The sequence below is a fragment of the Sebastes umbrosus genome, chromosome 19 (assembly GCF_015220745.1).
Source record: "Sebastes umbrosus isolate fSebUmb1 chromosome 19, fSebUmb1.pri, whole genome shotgun sequence".
Taxonomy (NCBI): Eukaryota; Metazoa; Chordata; class Actinopteri; order Perciformes; family Sebastidae; genus Sebastes; species Sebastes umbrosus.
This window is the reverse complement of record NC_051287.1, coordinates 21,793,687-21,820,265: the sequence shown is the minus strand read 5'-3', so window position 1 is coordinate 21,820,265 and position 26,579 is coordinate 21,793,687. Positions and strand designations below refer to the sequence as shown.

At 40.8% G+C, this 26,579-nt stretch overlaps 1 protein-coding gene across 1 annotated transcript in view; it reads right to left on the bottom strand.

Annotated features, from left to right (window-relative positions):
• LOC119478101 (E3 ubiquitin-protein ligase UHRF2-like) overlaps positions 1–26,579 on the bottom strand; it is a 37,209-nt gene that overhangs the window by 9,504 nt on the left and 1,126 nt on the right. Inside the window, exons 2-7 of the mRNA XM_037752533.1 lie at positions 17,644–18,039; positions 15,232–15,551; positions 3,612–3,830; positions 3,290–3,399; positions 2,953–3,139; positions 2,329–2,452 (exon numbers count right to left, since the gene is read on the bottom strand). Coding sequence (XP_037608461.1) covers positions 2,329–2,452; positions 2,953–3,139; positions 3,290–3,399; positions 3,612–3,830; positions 15,232–15,551; positions 17,644–18,039 — 1,356 coding nt within the window. The remainder of the gene's footprint in view (positions 1–2,328; positions 2,453–2,952; positions 3,140–3,289; positions 3,400–3,611; positions 3,831–15,231; positions 15,552–17,643; positions 18,040–26,579) is intronic.

Sequence of the window (26,579 nt, the reverse complement as noted above, 5' to 3'; positions counted from 1 at the left end):
ATTAGTCCGCAGAGAAAGGGAGCATTCTGGTAAAGAAACGAGTTATTTTCCGTTGGCAGTTCCAGGAAAGTGGCTAAGTCATGCTTAATGGCATTGTTCACATTACACCATGGAGCGGAGCGTCAGGGAGACAGCCGGGCCGGGATGGAAACGAGCCACGCAATATCTCAGTGCCATGAGAAGACTCTGAGGATAAACATTTAACAGTATGCTTAAAACAGATGCTTTTTAAAAAACTATTTTAACAACACGTCAGCTGTCTTCCTCCGTCTCATTTTCTGCCTCAGCTGCTAGCAATGGTTCATTTTAGCTTTTGCTAAGTGCAAAGCGGAAATGTAATTTTGACACAGTGCTCATTAGTCATGTAATGAATATTTGAGAAGAGGTTGATAATCAATAACACATCAATATTTATAGAATTGCAAAAAAAAAGTGCTATGACTCGACCCAACATTATTAATCAGCTCCGGCAGCCTGGTCTAACATTAAGTAGATATCAAGTGTTGTTGACTGGATCAAAACACGTCTGATCTGATCGTTTGATTTAAGGGGGAAAAGCTGTTTTGTGCTCAGGAAATATTAAACGGAGCTTCAAAGAACATGACAAGAACCGCTTATCTCTGATCAAGAACAACACAGAGCAGATTAGTTGCTTACACAAAATGTTAAACACATAAAAGATTCACTAAAGAACAAACCAGTTTGCAGGAAGTAAATGGAATAAAGTGTGTGTGTGATGCATGAATAATGCACTGAATGGATGTATCAATTAATGAATGGCTCGCCGGAATCTTTGCTGCTGGGGGTGTACTATAAGAGCTATATGTTACAAACCGATGTATACATTTAGTTTCATTTCAGTAGGAGCAGTTAGTTGTGTGCATTTTGTGGTGTTGTTGTTACCATCAGGACTGTTAAGCCTTCATATGATAAGAAATGAGCTCTTCCCGCACCACGAGGTAGGGCGCAGGGCCTCGCAGACGCAACAGGTAAATTATCCTCCCAAAAAGAGCGCAAGGAACTCCATTCACTGTTTCCAGGCAACAGCTGCAGCTGTTCTCATTGGTTGCGCTTTTTGAAAGGTCAGCGGCAGCCAAGGTCAAAGTTTAAATAATGTGAACTTTGAGCGCAGCACTCGGTGGCGAGCGGCTTTATGCCATGATAAAACTTGTCCGGTCAAATTTATATTACAGCTCTGGAAGATTTTTTTTAAACAGCAACATTTATTTGTAAATATAATTTAAACATTATATACTAGAAAATGCAATATATTTAGACCCTAAAGAGGAGGTCTACTTCTTCTTTTAAGTCACTTTTTGACAATTTTGAATTCATAAAGTATGTGTACTATCGTTCAACATACTTTTGTGTGAATAAGCAGCAGCAGGCATCTTTTCAAACGCACATAGCAGTAATTTACATCGCCACTTCCTGAGAGCCTCCTTGCAGGTTGGAGACGTGTAACCACGGTAACCCATGCCAATGTCATGTGACCAAAACGAAAGTCTGAATTAATTTAAAATATATATTAAGCCCAGCAAAGTGAAATCTTATACCTACAGTTAAATAAAAGCGTTATTGACGTTACAGAGCTGTCCATCAACGTCCATCATGAACGTTGTCGTCACTACCGCATTGCATTGTGGGATATTTATGCCGCCGTAGCATACTGTAATATTTCACCGGAAATAGTATGCAATTTGCATACTACTGTTTTCACACTAAGGTTTCGGACATACTAAAACATCTCACATACAGTTTTAGCGTACTAAATAGCATGCTAGTGTGGAATTTCGGACACAACCGTACACACTCAAATTGCCATTAAGTGCTTGAAACTTCTGTCTTAAGTGAATACATTTGAAAATGCCGGTCTCAGATGGGAAAATATAGCTTTTAAAAAAGATATGTCATAAGATTATAAAGGATTCTCAGCAATCTGGTTGTGATGTGATGCATTTTTGAAAACTGATTGCTCTCAGCAAGGGATGGTGGAAAATGAAAATGCTTCTTCTATCTCTTGTCCGGTGCATGTGAGGGCTACTTGAGCCTACATGTGCCCAAAATATATATATTTTTTTTTTACATACAAAGTGCTTTTCCATATTTATTCATATAACCTTTGCTCCTTCGAGGGAATTTGAGGAGGAATCACAGGCCTTCCCTCCGGCTGACCTTAAAATGTACTTACAGTCTCACACAGTCACTGTCAGTCCACCTGGTGTGTATGTGTGTGTGTGTGTGTGTGTGTGTGTGTGTGTGTGTGTGTGTGTGTGTGTGTGTGTGCGTGCGTGTGTGTGTACACTTTTGGGTGCCCTTGGGTCTCACCTTTCCCCAGTCCCTTTGACTCTCAGTTGTTGCCGAAGGCATCTTGGCTTTCTTCTTGCTGGCTTTGAGCTTCTCTCCTGCCTTGACAACCTCACTGGTGTCATTCTTACAGGTGGGACAGTACCTGGCAGAACAAGAGGAAATCATTTCTGTGGATGTAGGCAGGTCTATGTGTGTGTGTGTGTGTATATATGTGAAAGTTTGATAAGAGCTGCAACAAAGCTCTTCCCCAAATTAGCCAGACGGCAAAGAAATTTGGTTATAAGTGCCCTAAAGAGAGATGTTGCACCAACTTAAATATTTAAAAAATACCCGAAAGTTGCAACAAAAGGTGGTTAAGGAATGTTGTCAATCAATTTCATGTTTATGCAAGACACGGAAATGGAGGGTGAGCTGCCAAAAGAAAAAAATTCACACTCTCATTTCTGTTTTGCTGCATTAAACAAACTCACACCTGGATTATGTGATTAGTTTATATTGATTTTAACCTCAATCACCACTTAATTACTGCTTAAAAGCACTTCATCTCCTACAAATCCCCATTAATCAACCTTCTTAAATTGACTGTGAAGCGCAGGATGTTGTGGCTAATTGCTGAGCTACTGTACACTCTCTCTCTCTCACCAGTCCTCGTCATCCGGGATGGTGGCCAGCGGCGGGTTGAGGCAGTAGATGTGGAACGCCATGTTGCACTCGTCACACAGCAGCTGCATGTGAGCGTCCTGCTTCCCGCCGCACACGCAGCAGGAGCAGAAGCGGCACTCCGCATCGGGGTCGGCCTTGCAGTGCTTGCACTCTGGGCCGCTCTTCCCTGGAAGAAGGAAATCATTCGTACACGCATGCACACGTACTTGAAGATGGGCTTGTGGTGATGCTCGCGATAAAATATACCTTGGAGAACAACACGGACATAATTTGCCACCATTTTCATTGTGTGTGTGTATGAGTGTGTGGTGCGTACGTTTAAATTGTCCATCTAAAGCGGAGAGTGCACGAGCTCCTGGTGCCTCCAGCTGGTAGATTTCATCCAGAAACTGAACTTTACAATCCCCGATTACATCTCCAGGACCCCTGGAGGGAGGGCGAGAGACAAGAGAGAGACAAAGAGGGAGAGCACAAGAAAAGAAAACCGGAGAGGAAGATGAAGAGATGTGTTACAGAAAGATGGAAGGAAATCACACAGAGAAACTTTATCTCGGTAAGCAACAAAAGCAATAATTGGCCAGCAATCACTCCCTTATGCCTGACTCATCACCCTCCCACCTACGAAGGAAGATCCTCACCCCAGGAGGATCTTGACTCGGAGCTCCTTGTTGGTGCGGGAGGCTTGGTTGAGGGTCTGAACCTCGGCGTCAAACCAAAAGCCCCTCTCATCCGGCGTCTCCATATTGTAGTTGACCATCACGTGCATGCCCACCTGGAGGTCGTCCCACCGCAGCAGGGTCCTGGCACGTGGCCGCACATCCACCGGCCGCATCTCCACCACCCCGTTCTCTGGGTAGCTGGAGGAGAGAGGAGAGGAGAGGAGAGAGGAGGAAGGGGGTGTTAAAGGGTATGAAATCTTTACACCTGCTGTCATCACCTTGATTTTCACACTTATCTACTCAGAATATAGTCCATGGGAATTGAAAGCATTCACTTCTTTATACATTAGCTACATGGGCCATGGGAAGGGTTGAGCTCCCACTGAGCACTTGACATCAAACAGATTCTACTGGTTAGAAGAGTAAAACCTTGGAGAATAAAATTGAACAGTGTAAAAAATCCTCAGTTGAAAGCAGCTTTTCAGAACAGTGTGTTCTATAAAAACAGATGGACGTGAATAGAAACTATTTAACAGCTCAATGCATTATAACGCAGGCTGTTCCATTGATCTGTGCAGGAACAGGCGAGTCTGCAGAAGCACAGAGGGGCAAAAACTGTAATACATTTGGATTTTAAGAAACTGGCATTACAGGCCTATATCAGTATATTCAAATGTGAATTTAGCCCCTTGATCTGCCTTCATCTGCTCGATGCAGAATACAATGAATGCAAATGAAATATATAAAAAAAAAAAATGATGTCCTTCTTTGTTTATCAATTTGATCTGCTACAAGGTTCAAGCACAAGTCTACTTAAAGACAGAAACTCCACTAGAAGATGTGAAATGAAGCCAAAAATACTACTACCAAATACCAATAAATGTGTGGATTTAAATTTAGACTAGACACGACAAATTCCACAGATACAATATGAAGTTTTTTACCAGCAGCTCCTGCACAGTCTATAAGGGTTTCTGACATAGAAAGCTAAAATAATTAAACATAAAATATTTAACTCCACCGTCTCACAGCCTACTGTAGTTTCTCAAAGACTTGCCTCGTTGAGACATTTTCATACAACATCTTTCCGACCATTTTATGGAAAAAAGGATTATGGAGGATTTTCACTACTATGGCCTCACTTCACCTCCCCATTAATCTACACAGTAAATACATGTAATACAGCAAACTTACTGCCATTTGCAGAGCACTATACAAGTTTGGTAAAACTTTAACCCTTCTTTTCCAAGTTCTCATGTACGTATAGACGGGAATTAGTACACAGCATTCTCCACATACTTTGGCTAATTCGAAAACTTTCAGGGGATCCACTCTGGAGGAGCAGAACATCGCAGCATCATTATATTCACTGTATATTGTTTCTGCTCTCTTATTAGAGTCAAACGTTTAACGAGAAACGAGAAAACTCCAGTCTCAGGTTTGAGTTATCTACACCCTCAGGATAATGTCTGGGAACTGCTGCTTCAGCCAACAGCAGCAGAGTACGGAAAGGTGAGGTGACTGAAGATAACTGAGTGCCAAGACAAACAAATGTGTAATGTAATGGCAGGATTAGGATGAATAACACATCCACATAGCTTTACTGATTTAGATATTCAATGTAGTACAAACATCTAAATTAAACCCACACAAACTGATTGACAGGTAAAGAATAAAGGAATAGTTCTACATTTTGGGGAAATCCACTTATTGGCCTTCTAACAACAATGCGAGTCTTGTCTTGACGTGAGGTTGCCAGGCAACAAACAAAGACTCCAGAAAGTTGCTGCACCTGGCCAAGAAATAGTTTGGCACATAACGTGTTGTTTTTACACCTTGATTTTGGGCCGGATTAAACAAACGAGTGAGATTTAGAGGTGTTAGTAGACAGGTTTTGTTACATTTGGATGGAGCCACGTTGGCCTTTTCCCCCCTTTGTTTCTAGTCTTTGTGCTTATTTACCATAGAGACAGAGTGGTATGAACTCAGAACTCAAAACTAAAACTAGACAACTATAAAAGTCAGTGTATTGTATATTTCTGATGGTGAAAAAGGTGGGGATGTTTTTTCCTAATGTCCATAAGTAACATTCTGTGCAACTCAAAATGTTCCTCCGTTGCCAAAAGAAGATCAGAACAAGTGTGAAATGTCTTCTTGTCCAGCAAACTTGGGAGTGGAGGTATATGAGGTTAATTGCGCAGGTTTCCTGCCTGCCAATCATCATTAACTGGAGGGATCAGGCCTGACTCAGAGATGAATTAACAGCCTGCTCGCTTGCCAATAGCTGGAATTATGCTTACAGATGCACAACGTGTTAGCACTGAAGTTTAACGGCACAACAGCCTGCACACTCAGGTCCGCTCACACAGTGGGAGGTGAAGGGGGAAGTAGGGAATTGTGTGCATGAGCGAGCAGTCTAATGTCTGTGTGTTTTTGAGGGAGAGTCTAAAACTGGCTACTTTCCTCAGACAGTCTGCACTGAAACAGAGCCAAATGATGCCACATTTTAAGATTTTATCCAGCCCAAATATGCACTACTTACGCTTTACTTTACTGACAAGACTATGCTGCATATTTTAAGCCATTGTAAATTGCCAGGAGAGTTCCCACAGAGGCAGACTGTAAGAGTAGCTCACAACTAGCGTACTCCCAGGAAGAGGAGGCCGGGGCACAGTGGAGGGATTTCCTTTTTTAGGCCCAAGGGATTACTGCGGTTTTGGGTACGGTAGGGTCTGTGTGTGTGTGTGTGTGTGTGTGTGTGTGTAGGGGTGAATACAAGCAACACAAACACACACCAACATGCACATGTCTACACACACACACACCCACACACACACACACACACAGAGGAGAGGAATATCAACCTTGGAGTACAATGGGACTCAGCATGAACAGAAGGGGAACACGGTGCAACACAAGGGGAGCAGAAGTACCAGAGTTTTAAGACCACACAGGCTCACACTCTCTGTACTGCTGTTGTACTGGCCCTACTTTAGACCCATGAACATCCACAAACAGAGGCACTAGATACATTAATAATAATATAAAATAAAATATTGCAAGTTGAATGCCCGGTGTGACACTTTGAGGTACAACGACTCCAACGGTAGAATATAGGATTTAATTCCTTAATTCCTCATACACATGTATTACGTTATCACGTAATGGATGCATTACAATCATCTCAATGGGAGAAATGACTGTCCACTGTCTCGGATCAATTAAACAGAGGCCCTGCAATGTGATACATGCATTATAAAAGCCTTTGCTAGTTTGTCTAGGCTGCTCTTTCTTGCATCTGACAAAACATGCATGCATGTAGTAATATACAACAATTATGATATTAAGACTTGGGATTCTTTGTTTAGATTATAGTCCCCCCCCCCAGACTGGAGACATACTGAACAATTACTAACTGATTCAATACTAGGAATCCAATTCAGAGTCTGCCAAAAATACAAGTGTAAAGTAATTTCTGAGAGACATACAACAACCAGAACAACAGATAATTATCTGTATTGTGTTGGATCATTTTGGCCCTGACAACAGCTGGCAAATATTTTGGCAGTGATTCAACAAGAGACGTCAGTACGTCATGCCCATGGTTGATGGGTAGAGGGAGGCTACTCCTAATGGATGATGCTTTCAAGGTCATCCCAACTATGTGGTGTGTGGCAGCCACGCCATTAATCTCATTTGACCTGAATGTCCTATAAACCATTTCTGGACAAATTCTACGACGCTGAGATGTTAAAGCGAGACTGTGTATTGGCAGGAATATGGCGATACGAAGCATATCGGGGGTTACGGATCAATATATATTGCGATACTGTAAGCAAGGCGATATATTGCAATTATTTTTTTTATTTAATTTTAGAGAAAACTGTCATAGTATAAAGAACACACCGCCATATGCATAAAATCTGAGTAAAAAAGTTGACTTTTTTATGCAATCAGAACGGTGGGATCTGCATTTGCATTTATCACAGTCCCTGTAACATCCACCATCATATAGCACTACTTTTTGTACAATCTGAGCCACTGTCTGCCACGACTCTTTGCGTGTAAACTATTAATTAAAAATGTATAGTGATTTTGAGAATCAATACAGTATCACAAAACATAATATTGCAATACCCAAGTATATCAATATTTTCTCACACCCTTAGAGAATGAAGAAATGCCACATTGCTCTTCTCATGAATTTAAAGTTGGATTCATAAGCAATAAAAGGCACCCTTGTGCAATTAAATACACTCAGAGGTTTTAGTGCTACAACCTTACTTCTGATATCGCCGGGTATGATCAGTAGCTTATGGTGCTTTACTGGCTCTAAATTATCTAAACCTCATTTGGCCTTTCTGTACTGCAATTACTTGTTACTTATCGTCAACATTTACACCGACATGTACATGACCATTTATCTGCAGAAAGCTTATATCGGCCAATTTATCAAATCTGGCTCTAATGCAGATATTTATGTAGCAAACGCCCCTGAGCACTCACTACAATGAAATGTTTATCTGCAGCAAAACATCTTGGCATCCATACAAAAGGATGTGTCTTAGCAGTTTTCAAATAACTTGTTGCAAACTCTTAAACCTTTACTATACGCTTGACAAGTAAAATGCATCATCATCTGGTCCTTCTTCAGGCCTATACTGCTACACACAATGATGTACTGCTTGCTTTGGAAACACAAAACACTGTTATTTATTCCACCTGCAGATCTCACACACCCAGAATAAGAACCTGAGGTGTACGTCTGAAGGAATGAAATCTAACGTTTTGAGCATCTGCGTTAAACCTCCACACAGTTAGCTTGACAATCCGCCTACTATGCTGTCACAGTGGCTAACCCCAGAGTCTGGTATTGAGAGTAAAATGTCTCTGCAGTTGCGAGAAGAAGGAAGAAAGACTTTGAGGCCCAGAGGAGGTAAACAAGAACTCATCACGTCATCAACTCTTATCAATGCCTAGTGTGCCCACAATGTAGAAAACCCATTTAATCAGTAGTGAAACTGAGACAACATGACTTATCTACAGAGGAGCTCTTACAGTCTCTTCTGTCATAAAACCATCATTAGCGCTTTGTGTGCTTTGTGTGAAGAAGCAGAAAGGCAACGGAGAAAATTAGAAATCCTCAATTTGCCGATAAGCAGCCGAGTCAGAAATACTCTGACACTAAACAAGCTAAATATAATTGCTTCAACAGCAGCGAGGCAAAGTGACTGCGGTCTCCCTTGAACCTCGGCTTTGTTAGTAATTGGGGCCAAAATGTGAAGCTGCAATTTTTCAGAAATATATATCTAAATTACTTGAATCTTAGGATGAGGAATTTTAAAGTTCAGTCATGTGACAGACACCAGAAGACAGCTACACATTTTAATAAGTTTTAATACGTGTAGTTGTCTTCAGAGCTAATTTGCTGATTTTCAACCTGAATCCTGTTATTCTAATGTGACAGAAGAAACCTCTCCAACTCACTCCGATCTTCCCCAAAATCCATGTGAGCTAACATAACTCGTGGGCATTACCTTATTGTAGCATACACGATCATATAATGAGTGATAACACTAGTTGGATATTTGAAGCTTATGCAGATATGAATATTTGATGGTAAAAACAATCTGATAATGTTATAGATGTATTTTTTTTTTTTTTTTACAAAAGCATGTAACAAACTATTTTATTTTTATTAATTAAAATGATTTTTTTGATGTAAGGATTTCTCAAATTTGGTTATTAAAGCCATTAAGAGTAGAATTTGTTATAATTGCATGGTGATCACACACCAAAGTGACAAAGATATGTACGTAATGAGGAAGGGTCTTACACAGTTGACCAATAGGTCTTTTTCACAGCAGAGAGTGACTTGTCAAAGTAGGAAACGTACAAAAAAAAGGACCCTGCAACTGAAACAGCTAAATGGAATTCAGCCATCATTAATTCTATGAACTACACCTGTGCTTTTCCACAGTAATAGTATACTAAACTGCATATTATCAACATTTATTACACGGCTTTGTTGAATACTCGATTCTGATTGGTCAATCACGGCGTTCTACTGTCTTTTATTTCTTTATAGCAGACCGTTGCTATGTATAACAGACCGTTGCTATGGGCGCAGTTCTGATGTTGTACCATTTTTGTGTCAAATTATTGATTTCTTAAGTAAGTAGCTGTGTAATAAGTGGGATAATGTACAGCTAGCGGGTCATTGATGTGAAATAAATCCCTTCAGGGCGATGCAAGTCCTGTCGGGGTTTATTTCACAATAATGACCGGCTGGCTGTACATTATCCATTACTAATTACACCTGTGCTTTTCCACAGTGATAGTATACTAAACTGCATATTACAGGACTCAACAATAAGAATTGCCACGCTTACCCGGGGCAAGTAAAATGCCACTTCTGGCTAGTAAATCTAGCAGCTCGGTAAAAAAGAATTAAACACACTGTTTTTTCTGGAGCTGATGATGGAAGTAGCTAAGGAGTGAGCCACCTCGCTTCCCTCCCATCTCTGCTGAGAGTTGCACATGCACAGTACCGACGGGTAAAGACAAAATTTATGAGCTGGAAAAGGGAGTTTTTTGGTAGCATTAAAGGATGTGGGCGAAACTCCAGATTAATTTACTAAAATAAAAATGATACATGACAATTAACTATTTGTATAAGAGCAAGTACAAAACTAGCAAGTGGAAAAAAACATTAACGTGAAACCCTGATAATATCTAAGTATTATCAACAAATTATTATAAATTATAAACAAATGTCAGCCGTCTAGTATTTTGGTACCACTCAACAATCAAACAGTGACTCCTCTGTATAGAAATGGAGATGGAGCGTGGGCGAGTGAGAAAGAGAAACTGAAACTGAAATTAAACTTGATTGCATCCTCATTTCATTGTCTACTAAATTAGAAACTGCTGCAAATAAAACTCTCTCAGCGGCGCTCAGATAAGGCCAAATGCCACAGCTTTAGATGCTGCTGAGATCTCTTCCCTTAAATATACTATGTTGATCCCGGCTAATTAGAAGACAGAGCCCATTTAAGAAGCACTTGAGCCTCTCTTTTAAGCAAAACCTTCCCAATACACCAATTTTAGTTTAAACAGCTACGTATCGAGCGTAATAAAAAACAATCTAAATTTCTCACACGAGGTGCAGAGCTCCAGCTGGCAATAGGCCCTTTTTCACCGCAGACATCTCTGACTTGCTATTGTAAGAAAAAGCCCAGGTGTTACTAATAACAGTAACAATGGTTCCATTATATTCAGGTGTTCCAGTAAACCATGACAGCGAGCGAGCATGCACAATACCAGGACCCTGAAACTGAAGCAGTTAAATGGAATTAATTCAGCCATTATCAATTTTACTCTGTACACCTGTTTGCTTCCACGGGTTAGGCTTAGATTCATAATAATCCAACATTTAGATTCTGAAAACTCGTCTGGGTGTTGTCTGAGACTAATCCTGTTGTCTACTATGGTTGATTGATAGGGCAAAATATATAATATAGTGTATAATATATATATGGCAATGGCATAAAAAGTATGTTTTTGTTAATTTAAATCAGCCCAAAATTCCATCTGATGTAAATTCAGCCTACTGCCCAACCACACACAAAAGTGATTCTGCCTGAGTGTGAATAAATTATTTCATTTTGGCCAAATTATCATACAGGAAGTACTGCTGTTTTTTAACCAGACATTCAGGTTGTAGTTTGTGATTTTTTTATCAGTTTTGGGCAAATTAATTGACTCTGAATTGACACGTATTTTCTATTTGCATATAACAAATATAACTACTTAAGAGCCACATTAACATAAATTATATTTGCCTATTTTATGTCTATATTTGTTTACTCTCTGCACAGAGCATCTTAAATTGGAGTATCAGATATGCGTCCAATACTGCTCAAAATTAGGTATTGGCGAGTACACCAGTCTATACACTGATCCAATACCGTAATTTATTAACCCCAGAAAAAATCAACTTGTTAAACCAGAAATCAATTCTTCTTCGCCGCTCCGAAACAGTAGCCTCCACGGTGCCGTCACCCTGGATGTATCACGGCTGCCACTGGCAACTACTGCGTTGGAGCAGCGAAGAAGAACTAATAATAATTAAAGCTGCAAGCAGCGATGAACGGGCCCTCGCCCCTACTTGCGCGTCGGGGATGCTGGCGGGACGCCGACCGACGCGGCCGGGCACCGTGAAGCCGAAACTCTGACGAGCGCCACGACGCCTGCTGCAAGGCTCTACGACAAGCGGTTCACGAGTTAGAAGGGGGGCGTGGCTAATGTGTAGGGGGCGGGCATAACCTTCACCAATGAAACAGGCACTCTCTGCTGAGTGATATGACACCTCCCGCAAGACTCTACGACAAACGGTTCATGAGTTATGAAAGGGGGCATGGCTAATGTGTAGGGGGCGGGCATAACTTTCAACAATGAAACAGGCACTCTCTGCTGAGTGATATGACACCTCCCGCAAGACTCTACGACAAACGGTTCATGAGTTATGAAAGGGGGCGGGGCTAACGTCTTGGGGCGGGGCTATTAGTATAATTTTTCATATACATGTCATCAGTACTGGACCACCATCATACCTGAGAGATTTGGGGCAGATCGGACTATGTACAGTTGAGTTACAATAACTGCCTGTTTCATGGCGAATGGCTCAAAATGGCCGCCACGCTACGGTCCGGTCGTTAAGTGAACACTCATCATTTTAATAACTTTTCATCTTCAAGGTCTTAAGATGGTCCTGACCAAATTTCAAGTCGATCAGATCAAATCTGTAGGAGGAGTTCGTTAAAGTACGCGGCCTATAAAACGCTAAAAATGACATGAAATCCAATATGGCCGACTTCTGGGTGGGCAGAGCTAATGAAATCCAATGAGGAATATGTTTCAAATGATGAGTGGGATATGCATACCAAATTTCATGAATATCGGATCAACTTTAGATTTCGACGCGTTAGGGGGCGCTATAGAGCCCGCTGGCGACGCCCGTTCCCAATCACTACAGAACATTGCAATTTTCGCCACTCCCGACGCATGTTCCAATTTTGGTGAGTTTTGGGGATGGCTAAGGTCGTCAAAAACGCGTTCTTGCAGCAGAAAAATAATAATACCGACAAAAACAATAGGTTCCTGGCACTTTCGTGCTCGGGCCCTAATAATAATAATCTATCGGGAAGGAAAAAATGGTATCGGAACATCTTTATCTTAAACATACGTTGAGCTCAGCCAAGATTTAACCATGAAATCCTATTTGAAAGTCTTGTTATGGAGCGACAAACACACACACACACACACACATGCCACCTCAGTTCCCGGGAGCAGCAGAGGGGAGACTCTCCAAACGCATCCTTTTGATTTTGTGGCTCATTACATTGTGTAGAAACGCTGTCCAGAACAGCCTCATCCAAAAAACATAGCGGTTCATTTTGTAGGGCTGGTTTTCAATTGTCAGACTATGCAGGCAGGTGTTTAATGTGTGGCGGAGCAATCTTACCCACCCTCCGCTTTTCTCTGGCAAACACAAAATGATGGAAGAAAAACCTGGAATGGCACTCAGGACAGACAGAGAGGGATACTACGCATTCAGTAGAAAGCAAAAGGGTCGTCGCTAAAACAGAAAGCTGACAATTTGAGATTTTTTTGCATTTGTAGCTGCGGCTTCGCAGCAGCATAAAAAAAACGGGGGTTGTATTTGCAGCTTAGTTGGTAAAGATGCAAATCACACATTACTGTGGCATCCTGGGTTTGAAACTAGCGTGGGACCTTTGTTGTCATTCGCGTCTCACTCTCGCTCCTTTCCTTGCCTCGCTTGACTGTCAGCTATCAATCTGAATAAACAAACAAACAAATAAATGATGAAAACCACTGAATTTAAACCAAAAGGGAAGACACAATATGGTGTGTATTATTGGATTACCTCTGCAGGAACACTCCTGTCCTGTCGCAAATGACAAAACAACAAAATAAAAGGCCGAATACGAGGGATTTGGAAGATTGCGGAATGTCAAATGCGAATGATGTCTTCCTAAAAGAAAACACACATTTACTGCTCAACAACCCTTCATACTGTTTCTCTGGCACACATCTCAAGACGGAAACACACACACACACACACACACACACACACACACACACGCACGGAGGCACACACCATGATAGACGCAGCAAGGAGGCTACGTCTCACCGGTGGCATGTTCACAGCAATTACAGACAAAGCTGAAGGAGGCAGGCAAAGAAGTAATGCTCCTGAGAACTCATGAGTTACCATGGAAACGTCGGCTTCTGAATGAATTTGCTGGAAAATTAGAGCGCAGAAGAGATAGAGTCCAAATTGTAGCACCAACTACACAAACCCCCTCTCTCTCTCTCTCTCTCTCTCTCCATCCCCCTGAACTGCCAGGAGAAAGCAGAGGCTGCAATTCCCAACGCGCCGAAACCACCGTTACTGATGCTTGCAGCCACTAGCGCCGTGCACACATAACACGCACCATGTATGTATGGACAGTTTTATCTAGAATGCAATGAAGAAGGCACACGTTCGCACTTTCCTATTGGAGCCACAGCACTGCGCAGTCCAAACCTAAACAGCATTTTATCATCTAGAGCAGGGGTGCCCAATACGTCAATCGCGATCTACCGGTCGATCGCAAAGGTAGTGTGGGTAGATCGCATGGCATTAAAAAAAAAAAAAAAAAAAAAAAAAAAAATAGACGTCAGCCTATCAGAACAGATTGAGAACTGTCTGTCAGAGTTTGACAGACGCTTTCAAGACTTTGTTTTACTGGAGCCAGTCGCTACATTCATGTGCTACCCTTTTCGGGAAGATGCTGAGGCTGATTCACTTGCATCAAAAACTGCAACACTGTTTCACCTGAACTCATCTGGAGTGGAGGATGAGATTTTGACACTACAAGCTGACATTCAGCTTAAGTCCAGGGCCCATGGACAGTTCTGGAACTTACTCACAGAGGAAAAGTACCTCAACATGAGGAAATGTGCTACCTCCTTGACTGCATTATTCGGCTCCACTTATTTATGCGAGTCAGCCTTTTCCCACATGAAGATTATTAAGTCCAAATACAGTTCCACCTTGACTGATGATCATTTGGAAGTGTGCTTGAGGCTGGCTATCAGCAGCTACTGTCCGGACTATGCATCCCTGGCTGATTCCATTCAATGCAAGTCATCAGAGTAAGGTAATGACAAAAAATGTATAGAGTTATATTGTACAATATGGGTTCATGCAGTTATGCAAGGTACACCAACATATATTGTACATATAAAGAATACTCAATATATTTATAAATAAATATATGTTTTGCATTTTTATAGTAGGTAGATCATTTTGACTTGGTCATTTTATAAGTAGCTCGCATGCTGAAAAAGTGTGTGCACCCCTGATCTAGAGTGATTTTTGTTCGCCGACGCTGTGCAGATGTCTGCTAAAATGCAAAATTAAACTGTGCAATTTCATTAAAAACCCGCGATGATGTGTTTGTTATCGCTGCAGCCGAAATCGGCTCGGTTGCAGCAGGAACACTCCCCAGCATAATGAGCCATCACTTACTCGTCATATTTAATGTGGTAAATTACATCCTCTTCTCTCTCCTTGGTCTCTGTAGCTGCTGTAGAGTCTGTCTGAGAGGTGGAGGCTCCATTACTCTCAGGGCTTAACACAACATTATTCCTGTTACTGTCTGTGGTTTGGCCCTGGCCGTGGGCCTGTCCCAGCTCGGCCTCCAGCTTTCCATTAGTCCTTTTTGGGGGCCGACCCACCTTTCCCTTGGTGGGCGTAATCTGTCCTTTGGGAGCGCGTGTCACATTTTCGAGGCAGGCCTCAAACCAGGCGCCGATGCTGACGTCTCTGCAGTCCACCAGCTCGTTAATCTGGAAAGACACAAAGACAAAAATAACACCTGGTCTCTTTTGCTCCCCCTTGTTGAAGAAACATGCCATGTTTTAGCCCGTTTGCTACACATCATATAGTTTAAATCAGGGGTGCTCAAACTTTTTCCCTCGGAGGGCTAAAACCGGAATTTAATGTTGGGCCCCGGGCAAAAAGCACACACCTATTGTATAGTATTGTTAAGATGCAAAATGGTACTGGGATCCTAAGTTCCCCTAATTGAATATTGTTTTAGCTTTTACATAGTTAACCCCTTAAAACCCACCTGCTGTATACAATGGGACTCATTTCCAGTCATGCACAATTTATGCGATTCCAAAACTGTTTAGGGACCCCAGTATGCAGAAATATTAAAATACATCATTTTAGAATAGGCGAAAATAACACATTTATACTGCATACAAAAAAACTGCATGTTTTTTTGCCCCAAACTTGCATGTTATTATCATAAAGTGGGCATGTCTGTAAAGGGGAGACCCGTGGGTACCTCTCAGAACCCATTTTCATTCACATATCTTGAGGTCAGAGGTCATGCCAATTTTTCCACGCCAAAATTTTGCCTAACTTTGGAGCGATATTTAGCCTTTTTCTAGTTTTATGTGATACAAGAATCTTCACTCTATCTCCAAAACAGCCTGCTACAGCCTCTGAAAGACATAAATGTTGGTCGGGATCGCTGGCAATCCCGCAGGTCTTTAAATAAAAAAAATGAATAAATAAAAAAAATCACTAGAAACATCTGGTGGGCCAGATCAAACCTTATGGCGGGCCAACTTTGGCAAACGGGCCCCACTTTGGGCAGCCCTGCTTTAAATAGAGTATCAGATATTTAAAAATGTTTTTCCAGCCCTGGGTAGCCAATTCCTATAGTTGTTAGCGCAATATGAAAATCAACTTTCAGACTCTAATAGGAAATTCTTCACGGTCAAGATTGTGTCACCGACTACATTACCAAATATTGATAACAGGTGTCGAGCAAGTTGCAAGTCTCTGCAAATTAATTCGTTAGACTATTCACATGGACTATAACCAACAGCATCCTGGAACCTAAGAGGAACTCATTAAAACACTTCATTTAACATTCAAAGACCTAGTGAGATTCATGATGTTCTTCAAATGCTTGAGATCCATTCTTGAAACAAATTTCATCCGTGGCACAGCTTGGCTCCTTTGTGAATACCACATTAAACATGTCTGAGTCTGTGGTGAAAGCTTAAAGCCTGTAAAATGCATGTGACCTTGATATCTAGTGAAGTTGCACAATTTATAACTCATGTACTTAGTCATAGTATTGATCTTTCAGAATGCTGGATTGGACTTTTGGCATCCAAAAAGAGTCCAGTCCCACACATATAATTCTCAGACATGTTGGTCAGCCAGCCGGCAAAGCTCAGTAGATCACAGTAGAGTAGAGTAGACTCTGCACGCTATTTATAATCTGTAAGTTGGTTAGTGACAGGGTTGTAAAGACCTGTTTCTTATGTGCGGTTTGGCATGTGCCTCCCTGGCAAGGTTAGCCACATGCTTGTGTGTGCATGTCATTAATAAATTAAAAGGCATTCAGGGTATCTGACCTAAAGACAGAGCCGTTAAATAGTGAAGGATTTATTTGGCTTAAGCGCTATATCTTAGCAGCCTGAGGTGCTACAGCACAAGACAGCGGGGAAAGGAATAAAAGAAATCACCACATGCACGAAGGAAACTAAAATCATAGTTGTGTTGGTCCTTCAGGCTATTTTTGTTATGTTCAAAATAGCACTATTGCAAACTGCTGCATAGTATTAAATACAGATCTATAAGGGCACATTAAGGTGTAAAACCGATTATGCAAAAGCATGCACACTCTAAATTAAGCTAAATTACAGCAATAACAAATTATTTTTTCAACATCTAATACAGAAATGGACTTAATGGATATATAGGAGTGGTCCAGAGTTCTCAACAGCAGTGGAGCACAAGATCTCTGGCAGTGATTTGGCTTGCAGGGCATTAAATGCTCTGTAATTTAGAGTCAGACCAGTTTCATGAAAAACCTTCCAAATACTTCCCAATGATTCAAACTCTCATCCTCACCTTATACACGCCAATTCCTGGGTCGACTAGTGCGTTTCTGCTGGATGTGGGGGGCTGGCCGTCCCGCGCCGGACTGGAGGACTTGAACCCATTTTTGGTACTGGCTGAGTTACTGGTAGCGCTGGTGTCCGGCTTGGTTTCGTTAACAGTGCCGGTAGTGACGCTGCTGCTGTCATTGTCTATATTGGTGGAGGTTTCCATAGCAGCGGGGGAGGCGGGAGCTGGGGAGTTGCAGCTTTCCGACCTGGAGTCAGAGGGGGGGGCCGAACTACAGGCCACGCCGGAGGAGTCCTTGGTGGCGGGGCTGTCTGGAGGGTCGGTCTGGGAGCGAATCAGCAGCTGGACGATGTCATTGAGTCCCACGTTGTAGTCAAACAGTGTTTGGCCATCTTCCATCTAGAAAGATAAGAAATGAAAAAGGCGCTGACATGTATGTATAGACACAGTTTTACTGATGCAAAAAGACAATTGGTGACAATATAGTGCTGCAACACACAATGGCTTGTTTTGATTTCTAGCTATAAAACCCAAATGTATTCATTTGATTTTGATATTTAAAAAAAAGAAGCAATAAATACATTTAAAAAGCTTTAACTAGAAAATGCTTTTGTCGTTTTTAAATCACAACAATTAACCATCAAATTTTCTGTCAACTAGTTGTTGCATTAATAACTGTATCTTAGTTTTTCAAGGCTTCAACTTGCCCAAAGATGTTGCATTTGGACAAATTGCACAAATGTCCATAAAGACATCCATTTATCAAATTTTGTTGCAAATTTCTTCCCCCAATAATAGACATCCATGTGGTATGAAATGAACACCGCTGCGCCACGGAGCGCCCTCAGACAAATACGCTCGGCTGCTTGTCAAGGACAAACAAAGAACCCGTAAGACAGAAGACAACATCGAGCGCAGTGAGAGAAACCGATTACGTATTGTTACTCCACTCAACATAAAACACACACACGCAGCACTTCAATAAATCCACATGCCTTTAAACACACCAGTGGTGTTTAAGGGACGTTGCTTAGGGAGTTCCACAGCAACAACATCTGTACTGTTCTCAAATGAGCCGATGTTTAGCTAGTGATTAAATGCATGTAACTATATGTGAAAAGGGGGAAACAATTAATCAATTTGCACTTATGACTGGTGAGCTGTTACTACTGATTAGCCACGTTTGTATTGGTTTACAAATCCAGTCCAATAGAGATGGAACTGCAGCTTCACTCGCATAAATATATCCCACACCAGTTTTCTACAAGAAATAAAAGATAAAAATAAATTTTCAAAAAACGAATGCATGAATTAAAGTGATAGGAGATGTAGCTGGGGGAAAGAAATGACTGGGTTGCTATGACAACCGAAAGAGAGCACCCCCACCCCCATGAACCTGAATCATGTATACAATCTCTGTCGACACCAACCCACCACCACCACCACCACCGCCACCATCAGCGCGACCCTTTCAGGCTGCGTGGCGTATGATGGGCATCAGAAAATGGTTCTCTCTCTGTCTCAAAAAAAAAAACAAGCTCTTGATGAAACGATGAAGGCCCATTAGAAACCCATAATTAATCTTCCACCACCACAACCGATCTACTGTTAAGTACACAGTACAGCTACTGCCTTAGGAGTGGAGCTTATGGCAGGGGACGCCAACTCATTACAGACATCAGCTATTCATTTCAGCCCTCAACCCCACAAGCCCATTGTACTGGAGAGGCGAGCATGGCCGCCACTCTCACTCGCGCTCTCCCCTTCTCTTCTTCTTCGTTATTTGACAGCGAGGAGGAGGCGTAGCAGGAGAGAGCAGTAGAGGGAGCAAGCGCAATTTCCCCATCCCTCCCCGTTTTTAATAGTCTCATGAAATTTAGATCAGAGGAGCAGTGGTGCAAACACAGCCATACCGGGGTTGCTATACTCACCTGTCTGCCTGTTTTTCTGTGTTAGTCTATCTCAGCTTTTCTTTGTCTGTCTCCCTGCCTAAACTCGGTCTTCGATTTTAGTCTCAGTGTGTCTATCCTCCACTGCATTAAGAAAAAGAAAGGCAAACAAACACACTAACAGAAAACATCCTACATAGACAATAAGATCGCCTCGCTGTTGAGAAGTACTGGGGTAGATGGACGGAGAATTACGCAGAACAACATACGGTAGAATTTCACGCACCGCACCAAACCAAACCACATTTAATGATATCTGAGCTGTACCCCGCTTTCCACAGCGACTTCATTGTGTGATCAGCCTCTCGCTGCGAGGTGCTACGGCGCTGACATCAGTAATAATCAGCTGAATAATCCTTCAAACAAAGAAACCACCATCTAAGCAGGCAATGTCGGAAAAAAAAGGCTTCATGTATTCACGGAGGTCACGATCTCTTTGGCAGAAACATCGGCTTGTTGACTCTCTCTCTAGCGTGTGGGACGAATAACATCATCAAGGATGTGACATTTTCTCCTTCGTCATAAATAATGCAGAATAATAATAGTAAAAAATAAAAAAAATACATTGCTTCTGATATCTTCATTATGTGACTCATTGAAATGTGTGTTCCAGAGGGACAATTCAGTCCAGAGGACACATCATAACAAAGCTTTAGACAAGCCAGAGACACTTAGATTTCTCAAAAGGCTAAAACCAATCAGTCAAAAATCCTCGGCATGGCAACAGTGTGTGCTTGCATGTGTACATATGATTCATATTGTTGAGTATTAACACCTAATTTCTCTATTTCAACAGTTTTTATAATTTCTTATTGTAACAGGAACCAAAGTACAAGGTCAGAAAAAACGTCAAACAAAGACAAGAGAGAGACCTGTGGCTGCTGAGATACTGTAAAAACATACTGAGCATGGAAGATTTTACCTCATTCTGCCTATTCTTTATCAGCTAATATCAGTGATGGAACAAATCTGTTAATGTAATGATAAAACTGCAGCCAATAATACCTATCATAGAGCAGAAACTGAGGGGGGGGGAGATTTAGCTATTGTGTCGACATACCGTCACACAGGATCTGATTGTTTAAAGGTTTTAAAAGCACTTAATGCAGAAATCATTCTGAAATTAAAGTGACTGAGCAACACCTACATATCTATGCCTGCATAGCAGCGATGGAATACATTAAGACCCAAATTGAAAGACAAAGAAATCATGGTGGCCCGTTTAATATCGGTTCTAAGAAGAGGCTTAAAGGTGTGAAACCCAAGCCGGACCCACGCTGCTGGTGGAGAGGAACAGAAATTAAACTCTTTTTTGCTCAGGCAGGCCATCCAGACTCCTACACCATTTCTTCATCGCCCTCGTCTCCGCCCACAGGCCGTCTAAGCGAAGAGCTGAGCAAAATAGGTCAGATTTCCAAAAACAATGGCATGGGGTGTGTCTGCGTGCCTGGCATCTATACCAAGCTTCCATCTTTGGTCTTTTATCCCCCATTCTGCCCATGGCACCAAACATTTCCACTGTTAATTAGCACGAATTACCTGGACAGGTGATAAAGGTTTTGCTTCCAACTACATTTGAGTCTTTTTTAACCATATAAATTTGACCTAAATTTATAAATTTGGCACAAAGACGGCAATATTTTCCTTGTTTTTTTTTGTTTTGTTTGTTTCACAATTGATCATAATTGAAAATTGTTTGTATATGGTGTTTACAAGCATTACTGATGTAAACATCCCTTTATCATTATTAGAAATCACTAATAACATACTAGATTTATTTGTTGTGTGATATAGACAGACTAACCTATAGCAGATTGCAATGCTGTGTTTTGAATTTGTTTATGAGACGACCCTTTTGTTTACATTTATTAGATCACTGACTGTGCTTTTCATTTTTATACGTTTTATTATCTGAAAACATGTGCCATTATTGATGCATCATACAAGGAAGCCAAACCCAAGAAATGTGAGACAATTAGAGGTGTATTAGCCTGGGCATTCATTTAGAAATCTGAGCTAAAAGCTCTACTATAAAAGGGGAAACCCTGCTATTCATAATGCAGGTGTGAGAGCTGACATTTGGACACTTGATCACGACGCGAGCTACTATGAGAAGGAGTGGCAAAAACTTTGAAAAACATGTGTGAGTGTTAGAAAGCCTGCAGTTGTAGTCTAGGTTTTAGTGCCTCTCTTTGTCTTTGTCCAGCCTATCTGTCGAAGAAGGGTGTGACTGTGTACATGCATGGCTGCAGCCAACTCCGCTTTCCCCGGGAACTCTCTGTGAAATTCTACAGCTTGGCAATGCCCAAAGAAAAAACCCATCAGTCGAGGAGCCACAACATCAATGCATGTATAATCAAATTGTAACGATATCTAGGTCACAGCGACTGTCTGCGTGAAAGGAGGCGAGCCAATAAAGCTTTTCCTACAGCCCAACAATAGGCAACAGCTAACAGTGGAGGACAGCCCAACCGTTTAAAACATGTTGCTGCCCCGGTAGGGGGAAAAAAAAAAAACACAAGTGAGTGATTTGAAGCACGCAGACGCAATACAAGCTCAGCTCTAAACCACTTTATAAACAGGGCAAACCTTTTTTTTAAAATGAGTAAATAAGAAGTGTACTGCAAAAGTGAGTGTGGGCGTTGAGCAGGAAGGCTGCATGGACAGTGGAAGGTGTGTGTGTATGTGTGTGTGTGTCTATGTGTGTGTGTGTGTGTGTGTGTGTGCTCGTGACATGAGACGTTGCTCAAAGTGAAACACAACGAGGAGCTCACCCGGGCAAATTGCAAAAAAAAAAGCCCATAAAGCACAAACACTGAGGCAAAGTTGTGCGGCTGCTGGCTCGAGACCCTTCAGAGTCAAGGGCAAGCATGACTTTGAACTGGAGAGGCAGCGTGCGCAGTGAGCTGGAGGGAAAAACAAGACGCCATTTTGAAAAAGGAATTAGACTGAGTTCTTCTGCCACAAGTCTAAATCCTAACAGAGCGCAGGGCAGGCCGTGCATGTAAGGGCACTAGCTAGTGTACGCTGCGGCGTGTCACCGGCTCATTCCATGCATTGCTTAACATATGGAAATCCCCCTAATCAACCCTGCCCACTTATTTTACAGGGAAATGCAGGAAGCACAGGATTTACCACACGGGGCCTATAGACTCTGCAACCACAACTCCAACATGCAGAACAGATAATTAATTGTTAATAAAGCAAATTCAAATGAACCACATTGTGGCTATTACTGTTGATGAACAGTCTTGCTTTGTGCTTTGTCACTGTGGTGTTTTTTAAGTTGATTTTAGGAAAATTACTCCGCATAGCTGCCCATATTTTTACTAGTTTACAAGGAAAATGCATCCAAGGGCACTGCTGCAAAAACTCAATATCTCTTTTCATAATAATGGTTTGCCGAGCAAACCATTGTTTTTGACAAGAAACACATGTGCTGTAGCCAAGAGAGATAAATGCAATAGCCTCCTAGGAATTAAAATCTCTCAAACAGTTGTTGAAGCATTTCATTTCTCTCCATCCTGCAGTATATAACCACAGCACACAAAACAGAGAAGATAATCAACCCATTGTGGCCCGTATGACTCACAATTTAATGTTCTTGAATGTGACTTTCATTTAATTACGCAATAGGAAGTGGGGATTTCTTGCCCTATAATATCTTGCCTAACACATGAATGAAGGAAAGTGTGACTAAATGTAAACAATGCGAGACGCGAACACATCATGTGGGCTGTTTGCTTCCTGGCTGAGTCATACGGTGTTAATATCAGCTTTGTAATGTTGTGTTTTATAATGCTAAATAAATCATGGCATCAGGCTCCTGTCGGCAGTACTTCTGCGTATTACTGATAGAGCAGCAGCTGGTACGGTGTACTAATCTTTCACACATTATACACATTAAGATACGGTGGGTCAGTCTTTTATCGTTTTTATACAGTATTATCACATATGTGAACAAACTGAATATAAATAGTGAATGATACAGACTTCTAATCAGACTTTACTCTTCTGGTCATATTACAGCACTATGAGGGTGCAGGAAATACATGTTCCATATATTGTTTGCATGTACTACTTTAACAGTTGAAGTGTGTGTAATGCCCGTGTGTGTTCAACAAGTAAACCACAGGCTTTGAGGCTGCACGCTGCATGCGGCCATCCGCCATGACACACACATGTGACCATATCAGGATGGCAGATTACCGTTTTCAATATGTCTTCCCTATAGCTGCTGGCATTTAAGAACATTAAACTTGCTTCAATCACTACGTGAGAGAGAGAAGGGTGCACTAACATCTGTTCATAGTAATATATGAATCATCACATTTCTAACAACCTGGTTTAACAGTGTGGAATTGCCATCCCACCAGGACAGGGAATAAAATGTCCAGCCAAGACTTATTAATTTAGTCTTTTATTATACTAATTATTGTGGTTTTTGCACTGGTTTCATCCCAAAGAAAGTGCACTGTTATCATATTGTAGCATGTAGAATGACATTAATGTTGAAATTGTGATTAACTTCCAACAATGATCATTTATGACTGAGACTCTGATTGATACTTTATAAGCGAAGACAATATATCATAAAAGGTTGGGCAATATGGACAAAATCAGTATTGTAAAGTATAATTATCACAACAATACAATGATATCAATATTACATATCTTAAATAGTAATATATACTATTTACAACAGTATTCAAAACCACATGTTAAAAGGTTGAATTCATGATGATCCCATTTCACTTTTTTGTATTTTGCTAGAACAAATTTTTAAATATATTACCAGTAGTTGTTCTTGGGGTGTAAAGATATAATATTTATAATTTTTTAATTGAAAAGAATAGATTGTTTTTCATTTAAATGTCTGGAAGAGCTCAGTAATAAAATTGTCATATCATATTTTAGTTGCTTTTTGCGAGTAGATATAAATGTAACCGATTGTGTTAAATGGGCATGTGATATCGTCTCATATCGATCGAATATTGAATCAAATCTGAATCGTATTGTGGCAGACTTTGTGACATAAGCAAATATCGTATCATTCTCCAAAGAATCATGACTAACACCCCAAGTTGTTCTTAAATATTTGACATCTCACGTATGAACTTATCATAATTAAGGCCGTCCCGAATACCATTTTTTGGGCTTTGAAGCTTTGGTGAGAAATACTCGAAGATATTCAAAGCCTCGAGGAGCAGCGCGGCGCAGCAGGCTGACATGTTCTTCTGTTTGTCTGTCTCCATCTCCCCCATTTCAGCGCCCAGGACAGCACCGCTGCCGCACCACTGTACACACATGCACCTCTGCACACAACAAACAGCTATAGCCGTCTGACAATAACAACTAATAATTAATAATGTTGTGGGATTATTCCTTATTTCATGGGCTATTTTGGGATTCATACATTATTATTACATACTTATATATATTTATAAACTAAGCATTCAAATAGTGATTTGGAGGTCGAATACCATGGCAAGGGTCGAGGCTTTGAAGCATTCGGGTCAATTAAATCACACTCTCTTAATATGACGAATTATCTGGAGAGACAAAGAGCTTAGGAGCTTAGGTATAAGCATTTTTACCGGCTGCATTACTGGTGTAATCAGACAGGTATGGGGTGTATAAATACAAACTAAATTGAATTGTTAGTGGGGTGGATTCAGCAGAGATCTACCTCATTTTGGTGGACTTAAATGTCAATTGAAATAGAGAGAAACAAAATCGTTTGCAGGATATGTCATATTGATCGTCCAATACTAATATAAATATCACACTGTTTTTTAGGGCTGCACCGATACCTGATGGGATATCGGGCCATTACTGACTCAAATAGCTGGATCGGGTATCGGTGACAATGGGGCCGATCTTTTCAATTCAATGCTGTGTGTTTATATACTATATACATTATATACTAGAATTTTAATTCTTGTTTAGGTTTTGAACAATTTGTTGCTGCATTAAAAGGTTTACACGTAAATTGTAATTCCTGTTCATTTTGAAGATTTCTTACCGAGTTGCTGGCGTACGATTTATTATTTTAATAATAAATATCAACTGAGTAAATTTATATCTATGTATTAATTTGATACATTTTGTTTTACAAAGTTAAGAAAGAAATGTTCAAGTGAAGCCTGAAGTTGCCTTACACATAACAGAATGATCCAAGTCTCTTCAAAACAGTGAGGCATACAGCTTATAAATTAAACACTGGTATGAGATCGGTACTCCATATCGGCCGATACCCAAAGTCCAAGTATCGCTATCGGGACTGAAAAAGTCAGAACGGTGCATCCTTAATACCAATATAAAGCTACATACTTTAAATTATAATATATACAACAGTATTCAAAACCACATTCTAAAAAGGTTAAATTCACGTTGACCCCACTCCATTTTTTTAGTATTTTGCTTAAACTAATTTTCAAAAATATTACCAGAATTTGTTCCTAAATATTTGACATCTCATGTATGAACTTATCACAATTAAATCACAATATCTTAATATAAAGACAGGTATAGGGAGTGTAGTAAACCCTTGAATTGTTGGTGGGGTGGAATCAGCAGAGATTAATAAAACAAAATATATGATCTACCTAATTTTGGTGGAGTTAAATGTGAACTGAAATAAGAGAGAGATAGGCCTACAAAATTGTTTGCAGGATGTGTCATATTGATTGACTGATATAAATATCACATTGTTATTATGGTTAGAATTGACTAAATAATGAAACATTGCCACACAAATTAATATCCTATGGTGGAATAAGCAGAGAGAAGGGGGGGACAAGGGAGGACGGTCTGAAGGACAGATAATAATGCACTATACTCATTTTTAACAGTCTCTTCTGCACTATATTCACTTTTTTAATAGTCGTGTATCACAGTTGTTACCCTGCACTATATTCAGTTTTAACAGTTTTCTTCATCTCCTAGTATTTTTATATCTGGTATATTTTTTTGTACTACTAACTTTTT